This window comes from Bombus huntii, chromosome 2 (assembly GCF_024542735.1).
Source record: "Bombus huntii isolate Logan2020A chromosome 2, iyBomHunt1.1, whole genome shotgun sequence".
Taxonomy (NCBI): Eukaryota; Metazoa; Arthropoda; class Insecta; order Hymenoptera; family Apidae; genus Bombus; species Bombus huntii.
The window spans coordinates 21,816,122-21,828,746 of NC_066239.1; the positions used below are offsets into that span (position 1 = coordinate 21,816,122).

The 12,625-nt window shown below is 48.8% G+C and overlaps 1 protein-coding gene across 4 annotated transcripts in view; it reads right to left on the bottom strand.

Annotated features, from left to right (window-relative positions):
• The window catches only part of LOC126872919 (AT-rich interactive domain-containing protein 2), a 57,590-nt gene that overhangs the window by 20,452 nt on the left and 24,513 nt on the right, over positions 1 to 12,625 (bottom strand). For all 4 annotated transcript variants that reach the window (XR_007692250.1, XM_050633205.1, XM_050633201.1 and 1 more), the window contains exons 3-4: positions 5,367 to 5,464; positions 585 to 736 (exon numbers count right to left, since the gene is read on the bottom strand). Coding sequence is in view for 3 of the 4 variants with exons in the window: in XM_050633205.1 (XP_050489162.1) it covers positions 585 to 736; positions 5,367 to 5,464 (250 nt within the window). In the remaining variant the exon portion in view is untranslated. The remainder of the gene's footprint in view (positions 1 to 584; positions 737 to 5,366; positions 5,465 to 12,625) is intronic.

Sequence of the window (12,625 nt, forward strand, 5' to 3'; positions counted from 1 at the left end):
TGTATGCACGTTTCTAAATTCATGTATACGTGGACGACAGTGGGAAAGAGGGAGAAAAATAGAGGAACAATACACGGTGGAAAACGCATTCGAAAGTGGTTGGTGCGTGTGCACGTACATGTGAAATGCGGCGCGACGAGTAGAGGGTTGCGTAAGTTGGGAAAAACGGTTTATCAGGAACGATCGTAAATTCAGCGGTCGATTCGGCAAACGCTGCGGGCTTGGCGCGACAAAAATGCGATTGAAAAGCAGGACGGCGTGACGGTTCGAAAATTCGATACACCGTGGAACGCAGGATGGATATCGGATAGGAACGAGGAACGAGGAACGGAGGATCGCGTACAAAGGGTTGGTAGTTCTTTTCGAAGAGGCGCGATACGGTACACGTAGAACGTGTAACGCGCTCAACTCGACGCACCGATCGAGGTTACGGTAACGTAAGATTAATTGGCTGGAGATTTTGCGTCGTTAACTCGTCACCGTTATCCCTACCAGTTGTTGGAATTGATTTCCGTAGCAGCGATTTAGTTATCGGATAGGGCCTCTAGGCACTTAACTTTAAGGCAATGGGATTTGATAGTTACCTGCGACATTGTGTTGATGATGATTATAAGTAAGAGGAACGGAGTGTAATGCCCTGGCAGACCACTTTCTGTGTCTAGAATCCTCGTCGTCGTCGTCAGCTTGTTGGCCATCCTCTCCTAGAAAGTGTACCTTCTCATACCTGTCCAGATACCTGAAATAACACACCACTCTGTTACGTGCTACGATAATTCGCTAAATTATCCGATTACATTCTCGTAGCGAAATACGTTGTACCGAGAAATAAGTCGTTTCGTTTTCGACCACGACGACATTCTACGCCGTGCGGACAAGAAATTATTCGTCCATCGAATCGAGAGAGACGAAGAAATATCTAGCTTCGGCAATAGTCAACGATAAACAATCGTTTCTTCGTACCGACTTTACGAATACGAAAGACGGCCGCTGAACCTAACGGAATACAAACGTACGCGACGTTGGGCCGTCTGTTCTCTTCGAAGAATGCTAATGGGCGTTTCATTCTCATTCACGGTCGACTCCTTCGAGTTTCCATACGGAAAGGTTCGTAAACCTATGTCGCCTAACTTTTGGCAAACTTTAGAAAAGCTAATCGCTCTTCGATCTTCGATCTCGACGGTCTTTCGATATGCCGCAGAAATCGATATTTCGAATCGTATTCTTTCGTAGGTATAAAGGAGCTTAGTTTTCCAGATATTGGCAAAAAAAAAATGGCACAGTACCGCTACAGCGAATTCCGTCTAGAGTTACGCATCCGTGTTGGTTACCACCGCTCATCTTCCGTTTAAAAAGGAAGATCGGGCGAGCTTAAAAACGAACGCGTTACATTCTCTATGGTCATTTACGATGGTCGCTTCGAGGCCTACTATTTTTACGATCGATTCGTTACCATTTTAGCCAAGAATAAACGCGTGATCGAGCTGCGTTTATTACGCATACGTTTATTTTTTTCTCCAAATATCTCGGAAGCTACGACACGTGGAAAAATCATCCGCTCCTTACTTTATCCAATGTACAATTTTTTCACAGGGAGGAAGACGGTACACGAAGCAGCAGTCGTAGCCGACTCGACGCACCGAGCGGACTAACCGCGACCAGCAACGAACGAAACGAAAACAGCGTCGCGCGTAAAGACAGCGGTCAGGAGTTAGCGCGACTGATAACGATAATAACGATAAAAAGGAAGAGGGGAGGGGAGGGGAGGGGAGGAGAACAGAACAGAATAGAACAGAATAGAACAGAGTAGAGTAGAGTAGACGTAGTCGTGGGTGGGCGAAAGAAAGTGGCGGGGGGTAGGTGCAATGGATCCATTCACGCACCGACGTGGAGTACGGAAGGTGCGGATCGTCCAAGCACCGAGCGCCAGAGCCTGATTGGCCGCTGCTCGGTGTAGACGCGGACCGAGCACGGACACTTTGACCAGCGGTTCGCTCTAGGCCCGCTGGTCCTTCCGTGCACCACTCGCCGTCTGTCGCGTAGATCGAGAATCGCCGGTAACGCACGACGGTAGAAGCGACGCGTTCGCCGGATTTCGCGTCGACCGACTACCAACCAACCAACTACGGTAGGTAGAATCTCGTTTATTCGGATCCATCGAATTCTACTCTACTTTCGTGCTCTCGTCTCGTCCCCCTTTTGTCTCTTTTCCTTTCCTCCGATCCTCCTTTGCCAATATTTACCTATTATCGCGCTCGCGTCGCGTTCGAGACGGATCGTCTCGTACGAACGTCCCGTGTCAAACTATACGTGGAAGCGTGACTGGAATATCCATATCGATATATTTTCGCGCAAGACGTAAGAAAATAAAGGTACCGGAGGAAAACGAATACGTCGGCCATCGCGACGGTTAGCAATTACCGCCACGGAGATCCGTCGTAGTGGCTAGCGATACCAGAATTGATCGACACTTTCCAAGTTTGTAATTTCCTGGCTTCCGAAAGCCGCTTTAAAAGCAGCGTTTAAAAGAGCGTAAAGCTGGTCGTCGTTTTCCAAAGTATCTCGTCCGCTTACCGTTCACGATTACCTGTTACTACGAACGAAAGGAAAAATTCAGAGTTTCGTACCATGTTCCATCGAACCGCGTAATTTCGCGTCGATCGAACGGACGAATACGCGGAAGGCTACGCGACACCTGTGAACGCGTTAACGCGATCGATCCGAACAAGTATCTTTTACGGTGGATGCATTTACGAGGCGTAACGTAACGGTAATAGGTAATAGGGTGGAAATAGGTAAATCGCGGAGGTCTTTAACGTTACGATAATTACGTACACGTTGAACGGCGGATGCGGGAATAAAGCGTTGGAATTTGTCCGAGTACAACTACGCGCGTTTAGACGCCGAAGGCGACGTTTTTCTTTCGTTCGATCCGACCAACGAAGCACTTTTACGTCGTTGGAATCGATGCGATCGATGATTGCGAATAGACGTTAATAGACGTTAACAGGCGTTAGCGCGATAATTCTCGCGAGCGGTTCAATTTCTTCTCGTAAGCAGAATTTCGATCCCCGGAGTCCACTTCGTAACGAGAACTATCGCGACTATCGGAACGAAAGTACGTGCGCGATCGAAAGACAGATAAATAGGGTTACTTTTCAACGTTTCTCTAATTTTCGCTCCGAGACTTTGAAACGCGTTCGCGCTAAAATCGCGCAACGCACCGTGACATCGTTCCGTTGTTACCAAAAGCGAGTGCTTTTAACAACAAGCGATCTTGTATATCCACTTATGGTCGTTACACCGCCTCGATTGCAATTATCCACCTATGGTAGGTTTAAGATATCGAAGATCGATAGTCGTAGACGTTAACGTTCGTCGAGACGTTCGCCGGAGAACAAGCGTACGAGTATAATCGTATCAACTCGGTATATCGTCGTATTCGTATTTCCAAACGTAGTTAAATTCTAGGTTCTCGGTTTACCGCGATTTTCCAGCCAGTAGAAGATGCGAGCAAAACTAGCGGAGGAATATTCAAATACGTATGCCGTTCTGCGTAACACGCTACACGCTTCTCGCCACGTTTAACCGTAATCAAATATTTCTCGCAAAAGTAAAGTAGGAAATCGAATACGCGGATATATCGACGAATGTTGGGCGTGGGTGTCGAAAGGACGCGACGTTTGCGAATACCAAATCGATGGAAGAGAGCCGTCGCGTTGCTCCGCGCACAGGCCGCCACTACTACCTGTAACGAGCTAAATACAGCCTATCGCGTATAAATTTGTTTCCGTTTCAGCCTACGCGGTTCTATCTTTCATATTTTTATTCTACAGTTGGTATTACGTTTCATGGTTGTAGAGTAGTTGGAGCAAAAGTACGGCCGTGCAAGTCGTAGAGCGTTACTCGCGAACCGACTGCATCGGAGCAACGACGCCGGTAGTCTTCCTCTGGAATCTATTTCCTTCTGGCAATAGGACGATCTAGATGCGGTACCTTATAGACGTTCGGATAATTTACGCGGTTCTCGATCCGCTCGATCCGTTACGAACCTGGACATTTGCGTCATAGATGGTTGGCGACGCGAGATCGACAACGAAAACATCGTGCCGGAAAATCTATCGTCTATCGCTCGCGTGAAACTACAGGTTGGGAATCCCGCGATCGCGCGGCAAGTCAACCCTCGAGAGTCGTGGTCGTCGTGGTCGTCGTCGTGGTCGTCGAAAGAGCCGGCGAAGAAGAGACAGAATCGACCGGCGTCCTTGTTTGCAAGCGGCACACGGTAACAAGGTTGCACAGAGAGAGCTTAATCGAGGGGAGAGAGAGAGGGGGGGAAGGGGGAGAGGGGAGAGAGAGAGAGAGAGAGAGAGAGAGAGGACACCGACTCAGGAACCACGTGGCTCTCGTCACAGCGAGGCCAGTATGAATGAACGAACGAACGTACGTACTATACGATACGGAAAATGCCGGCGGTGGTGGGGCGTAGGTAGCAGAGTGCCGATACGCGGCTGCCGACTAGTGCCGACCGCGCGGTAAAACATCGCCGCTCTCCTACTCTCGCAGACGCTCGCGGACTGCCAGACATAATGGAGCATCGCGTCTTGTCACGGCAGTCGTTCGCGTTTCGCTCACCCCGAATCAAATTCCTAGCGGAGCCGCTTACTCGCCGCTTCGAACTCTATCTTTCGCGCCTACGTTTTGCCCGGCCCGTCGAAAACCAATCTCGAGAGAGTGGCGCGCGCGCGAAACCTTGTCTTTTCCTCGCCGATGACATATAATTCGTTTATTTACTCGTACGCTCGTACAGAACTTTACTCGCTCGTAAATGGATGAAATCGAAGGTTATTCGCCGAGACGTACAGACGCGCGAATTAAGGTCGTGTTTATTCGCTTAAGAACACACGGATTATAGTTACGCTTGTCGCGTCACGAGCATAAAAGCGTTACTACCATAACTCGTCTATTTACTTGGAAATTCGCGGAACACGAGCCTCGTGTCGTACGTATTTACGTACGGTAAGACGGACTGGAACGTTTCTCGCGCCCAACTTCCCGTACAACGCACAGATCGCTCCGTTGTTTCGTAAACTACGACGAGGAAAGAACGTAGCGGCGAAGAAAAGCTCGATATTCCGCGCGATACGTAACGAGATAGAAATCGCAAGCGTCGAGGATAGTCGTTGTTCGATCTGATTCTCTCGGAAATTGCGAAACTTTGCTCAAAACGCGCTCGAATCCCAGAGATAGACGCGTTTATAAGAGGATACGCGTGTACTTGGCGATACACTTGCTTCTTACGCGCCATGTTCGAGCTCGGCGAGCTTCTAAAATAAAGCGATCGATGGTAGGAACGCGTTTCAGCCACTTACCTGAGGTAAATTTGTTTAAGGCCAACCCCGCTGTTCACGCAGCCGTTGGGTAGATGGAATTGTTCGCATAACGATGCCCACTCGTTTCTGGTATTCACCTGCAACACGAAACACCGGAGAAACGATTCAGTACGTCGTACCTACGTATCGTCCACGTTTGCGAACAAACGCAAAGGAACGATCAGCGTGTTTCGCTTCGTCGAAGCTTCGTCGAAGCTGCGTATATTCTCCGCGACCGAGAGACCGTCGTCGGTTTTCGATCGAGCCGCTACGCGTTGAAGTAAACGGTGAAATTTGCCTGTAAACATCTTCGTCTCCGAGAAAATCGAATTGAAACGTCGGTAAAAATTGCTTTCCACCGATTTGTTTTATCGACTAAGCCAACACCGTCGGACGCGACTCCGTTCGATGGCAGGGAAAAAACAGCGTTGTTCGCGCCAACGATCACCACGTAGAGCAAAAAGTATTCGCACTGCTCGGGAACACGGATCGGGGCGTTCCCCCGGGCCAATATCGCGACTCGCTTTATCTACGGGAAAGAAGGATCGGCGATATACTCGAGATTCGAGTTTATTTTCGAGGCTAACGAATCAACGGTTCCGTTGACGAAAACTCGACGAATCCTCTTTGCCGCAGCGAGCGCCAACGCGTTCTACCGAGCCTACGAAGCACACGATCCGCCAGTCGGCGTCGGGACGAATACGAACGGACGGAACACCAGCATGGATACGAGGATACGAGGGTGGGGATGGGTGGTACGCGTACGATTTCCGAGGAATTCCTCGTAGCGGCAGCCCCTGAAGATAAAACGCGACCCGGCGCGGTGCATAAATTTCTTGGGGCGCGCGTCGAAAAAATAATCGTCCGAACTCGCGATACACGGCGCTCCCGCCAACGCATACGCGGCGGCAACGAAACACGGACAGATGGCTGCGATCCTGAGAAAGGAACTCGCAAGAAGTAGGAGGAAATCAGGGCGAGAGGAGCGGAATAAAGGAGAAAGGAGAAAGGTAAAAGGTTGTGAACAGTGCGAATACTTTATGCGCTTGTGGAGGATCGGGATAACGGGGGAAGAAGATGAAAGGAAGAGATACGAGCCTGGTGTACGATAGGCGCGGACGACGGGTTACCTCGTAAGGCTCTGTAAATTACGTATACGACGACAACGTCGATACGTAAGCGTACGGGCGGAAAACTTTCAATCCTCGGAAACTTGCATTCACCATTACCCGTGCGGATAGATACATGGGTAAAATTCTACGTCTCTCCTTGATCACCGTCGAACGATCGTATCGGAAATATACGTTCGTAAGAACGTCGAATTACGTCGTTTGCGCGACACGAGTTAATTTCAAGGAAACCAGCACCCTACTGCCCTATCGATATCGATATACGTAAAAGTATTTCTAGCGACCTACGCTTTGTCGCTTTGTCGCTTTGTCGCTTTATCCGCTTTATCCGCTTCGCGTGGCTCTTGCAGGCGCTTAAACTTCGCGGATAAAGTCGACGCATAGCGGGGTCGGTGCACGTACCTAGCGTCAATACGACGATCGTGGCGGTAATCGCGACGACGTCCCGATCATCTCTCTTTTTTCTCTTTTGGTTTGTCGCATCGTAGCGATTACCGGCGAGGGCAAAATAAGCGCGAGAAAATATAGTCGGGAGGCGGCGGTTTTTCGCTGTTGCGCGCCGCGTTTGCCGCGAACGGAAGAACGGAAGAACGGAAGAACGAAAGAACGGAAGAACGAAAGAACGGAGCGGGGCAAGCGAGTAGCGAAATCGACGACGGACGGACATACTGGGTCAGTGCTCTCTGGATCCGCGCCCGTTTCTTCGCTATTCTCGTCGTCCCGACGTTCAACCTTACGAATCGAGAATGTGGCGCCCCACCGTGGACGACCTCGCGACATCGTCGGTCTCCCATCAAAACCGCTCGAACGCGGCACGCGTCGAGCGATAAATATCCGATCAGTCGACGAACGCGAAACGCTCGATCGAAAGAACTCGTGCACGCTGCGACCGACAGAACGCATCGCACCACCGAATCTCACGCGGATTTACCTTCTCTCGATCGTACATCCACGAATATCTTTTTCATACGTTTGCGTGCGTAGCTACTAGTCGTATATTTTGTTCCCGCGTAAAGATTCCTACTCCTGTCGACGAAAACTCGATCCGCTGCTCTCCACTCCAGCCTTTAATTACACGCGTCTTTAAAAACGCCTCTTTCAACGCGCTAGCTCGTAGACGTCCGGCTCGAGATAAACGTCGGGTGCAGCCGACGATATATTCTTCCGTCGATCGATTCCGTCTCTTCCAAGCATCCGGATTAACTAGAATCCGGACCTTCGAAATCTGGATCACGATTGTGAAAATTGCCGCCACATTTAACGCGTGAAAAGCCGAAATTAGTAGTACGGCGTTATATAAGCGGACCTTAAATTATTGTGCTAGCTCTGACGCGAAACCAGACGTTTCCGCAAAGTCTGCGCGCCAGAACCCGCAAATTCACAATTCATTTACACGATTAACCGACGTTGGCAATTCATCGTCTTACGACAAACACTCGATTACAACGTGTCGATCGCTCGCTAATCCCCGAAGGAGAAACGTTTTTATACTAGAAACAGTAGTACAGCGTGTATCTTGCGCGTTATAGCGACGTAAACATACGTTAAATCCCATTTTCGATATTTCCATACGAGACAGATGAATGGCGATGCATCGTTTTAAATTCGACGTGCGCGTCGCGTAGGAATAACTTTTTCGACGTTGTCGCTGTTTCGATAAATAGTTGTACCTGAATTGCCGAGATCAAATTTTTTCCAAAATCGCAACGAAAGCGTTCCATCCTCCGCGTGTACCGAGAGTATATCGACGTAGCAAACTGCGATTACCCGTTTTAACCGTACGTAGCCGTGATACGATACAAAGCGACCGAAACTGTTACGGATCGCTTTAGCACGGCAAGTAATAACGCGTGCACTAGCCGCGTTCCCGCGTATCTTCCAGAATCGTCGATTGTCGTGTAAACCAACGAAGAAAAAGGTTCCTGAAAAGATCCAGCGAGAAGATTGTAACTTCCGTGAGAATTCGCACCAACGTGGAATCGAAAATCGTCAAGATCGAATATCTGATCGCGTTCCACGGGGAAACTGTTCGCGTAATTATTTTCACGAATCTGACAAAATTCTAGAATATTGGTCGACGTAGAACGAACGTTCTACGCGGCAAACGTAATTCGAGACTCGCCAATTAATCGTCGATACTCGTAACGTTGAAACGCTAACGTTTCGTTCAGTCGGACTGAATCGTCCGCTATAAATTCCACCGAGCAACTCGTTTCTCTCATATGCAAAACAATTAGTCTTGACAGCAACGCCTCTGAGATCGAAGAGTTTTCCTTGCACGCGAAATCGTTGAACGCGCGTAAGAAAACGATAAGAACGTGAAAAAAGAATTGACAAGGAACTAAGAAAGAAAGAAAGAAAGAAAGAAAGAAAGAAAGAAAGAGATGCAAAGATTTACATTAGTGAACACACGCAGACAAGGTTTTATGGTTTAACCGATGTTATCGGACATTCTACGAACGCAGACGTTAGGATACGCGAGATTTATCGGGATACCTCGCGCCTCACGGTTCTCTGTTCCCCCGATAAAGAACTACCTCAACTTCGATAACCTTTTATTAGCGGTTAACGCGTGCTATCTCTTATCTATCAGGGACAATTCGTATCGGAGCTGTCGTATTAGGTGGTGGTATATCGTTGGACCAAGACACGGCCAGACACTGTCCTTTCGTACGAACGTTAATCTCTCGCTCCGATCGTTAACTGCCGCTGTGCGATTAATACGTACGCCCAAGTGTACTCGGTATCGCGTCACACGCTATAATTAACCGCTTATATCGGCTAGTACGTAACGCACGGTGTAAGGCCAATAACACGATAAAACGAAAATAATTAGAATCAAAGTCTAAAACGAGTTACGCTCTTCCGCCTTATCTACGATACTTGCACGTTGAAAAATTACTCGGTTCCTTTCGTCGCGGAGAACCGGCCAACGATCGTAGAAAGATTCGCTGGAACCTCTAAGGCTAGCGTCTCGTTCGATCGAAGGGGAGAGAAGCAGGTAAGACAGGCGAGTCGCCTGGAAGAAGTAGTTACCAGTCTCGACAAAGAAGCTAACAGGAATCTGCTTCGAGCTGCAGCAACTTTTTGTTTGATCCAGAGAAACCGTATAGAAAGAGGGAGAGAAGGAAATCGCGACAAACTGTAAGCAGCTTTGGTAAAACGACCAACGCGAACTCGTCGCACGCCACTCGACGTTTAATTAAGAGAGATCCAGGAAAGAATAAGTGGAAACAAGGAATCGCGTAAGAACGAAATATGACTAACGATGCAATTAAACGTAGTATTACAGACGGTATCGAGAAACTGAAACGTTACAGCGGATAAAAAGCGCTGGAAACGACGATGAAAATTTCTGACGTTCACGATTGGCCGTTTCAACGAAATCATCGAAAAATCATTCGTCTCTTGCGAAATATACGGAGAAAGTCTAAAAGGAATAGCGTGTATATAATTTATAACGACGTCATATTATAAAAAAAGTACAACGTACAATACGAAGCGACGAGAAACAAGGATGGTCGTGAAAGCTGCAACCACCTCATCGCCCTTTATTTCCTACGATTTCTTAATAATTCGTTGTTACCTGGCCACGCTAAATCGAGAATAACGAAGAATTTCCAAACAAGCTAGATTTCCGGTTTACGACTCGTTAATATTTTACAATCTGGAAATAAAATAAAACGGGTGGTTGGCTGACGGTATCGGCAACGAACATCGCTATCTATCACCGGCTTTTAACGACCAGTAAAATAAACACGTACCACTTACACGGTAGCATCTTACCACGTTTCGCTTACATACGCCCACTTTGTGCCACTAAAAGTGCTCTCGCGTCCAAAGATCGATATTCGATGCTCGCCGATCATATTCCTATCGCTCCGGTCGTCCAAGTAAAATCATAATACATAACCTATGCAACGCGTAACATCCATCATCAACGCTCCGTCATTCACGCTCGATACACCATTATCCTCTTTTGCCACCTGAAACGACGCACCGCGAGCGCCATCATCGTCTAGCGCGCCACGCGACGAAACCAACGATAACGCGAAACGTGCCATTCGCCCTGTGAATAGACCCCTGTGTAAGGTTGACAGAAGCGCCATTACCACCGGCGGCTCGTCCTGCCACGAGCCTAAGAACACAGAAACAGTGTGCGTGTGGCGGCGCGGAGACACAGATACCGAGATAAATCGACGAATCGATATAGTAAACGTGTCTCAGACTCGAAAGAATTTCGCTAGAAGAAATATCGCTTGTAAAGTTGAAACTTACGATTTCGACTCTATCTCACGGTAGAGTCTTAACACCTGCGACAAATTGTGACATTTTGGCGCTTGCAATGCGCGAGTCCGTATCCCATGGTTCCAAAAAAAATGCGCTTTTCTTATTTTCGCCAAGTTCTACGTGCCTTACAAACGACGCAGACGCGCACTACCGATTCGTCGAGAGCAGCAAGAAGCAAGAGCAACGCGGGTCTAGAGCGTACGAAGAGGACGCTCGCCTGCCTATTATTACATCCCAGTCCAAGTATACATATACATAGGCGCGATTTACTGGCGCCGATTAGGTAGCATAGCAGCACCGGCACACGCGGATGCCCCCGTCTCGGCTGTAATCGTGCGACTTTGCTTGACCTTGACAGTATGAATTACACAGCGCATGCGCGGAGACGTTCTTCGAGAGCGTCGAACGCTATCCACGTGTTCGTTCGCCTCCGAGGGACTGCACGATGAAAGTGTCTTTGCCACCACGTGCTCGTTGGGGTAGGACATGGTCTCTCTCTTTCTCTCTCTCTCTCTCTCTCTCTCTCTCTGCCCCTCTCTCCCGCCCCCTCTCGCACACGCTCCCCTTCTCCCTAACGCCCCGGTGTCCATGCTGCACCGCACCGGCCCGCCAGCTACACTCTCTGGCCTATGGCTCCGCGCGCGCCGCCGTTTTCGCGCTCTATCGCTCGGCTTTTTCGCGTTTCCAGCGTGGCGTGGCGCGCCGCGTGCCTCGCACCCGAGATTTTAACCAGTCTCGATCTCGTCGTTGAACGGAAACATCGGCTGCGGCGGCCACCGGTGACTATTACATCGGCGACCGACCGTGCGTCGAGCCCCGTTACCGCGCCGATCATCCCGCTGTACGATGGCGAGGATAGCCGGCTCCTCGTCCAGAATATCGCTCCTCGGTGGCGGCCTTCCGGTGGTCAGCCGCGTTACCGACACCGAGAGATCGTTTCAAACGTCTCCGACGAATGGATAGAGCCGATCCCTTCGTTCCTTCCACGGTTATATATGTCGGCATCAGTCGCTCACCGCTTTAACGCGACGTACCCGAAGCAAATATCGCACGCAATTTCAATTCACTAATCCATAATCTCGCGTACATATTTCACGTACATGCAGCGATACGAACGATACGTTCCGTTCGAACGCTCATCTTCTCATTTGCGTTAATTAATCCGACGTGTATTACGTTGCTGTATATCTTTCGTTATTTACGTATTTGCAATATCAAAGGAACGAATACAACATCGATTTTCTGTCACAGAAATAATCTACGAATATATGTACGTATCTCTGTCTAACGTTCGAACCACGCGTCCTTTAGTCGCGATCGATGAAAGGAATTCAAACTTGTTCGCGTTGTTCGCGACACGCGGCGGTATTTTATTACTACTTTCAGGCAATCGTTAGACGCGAGTTACGTGCCTACAATTTTAACAGGAATATGCCGATCGCGACCGATCGAGCGACCGCATAGGTACGACGACGCTTGCGACGAAACGACGGTTCGCCATGTACTCGTAGAGATTTTACGACGGTAAAAGACCATGAAAAAGAAAATGTTAATTTCACGATGATCTTTTTTCTTCTGCCCATTTTTTTTCTTAAATAATTCACGCGCAGTAGAAAAATACCTTCGTTAGAATTTCTTCAGATTTTTCGAACGAATTTCAAGCGTATGTTCTCCCGAAAGTGGGATAAGTACGTCGGAGAGGAGTCAGGAACAGGGTTGTGGGCGTTCGATAGACCTCCCTTGGAGTTGGCCATCGTTGTGCGATAACGAAGGGGCGCGACCTGATGCTACGAGTAGGGACACTACCGATTCGACGATCAACAGCGGTGATGGGACACT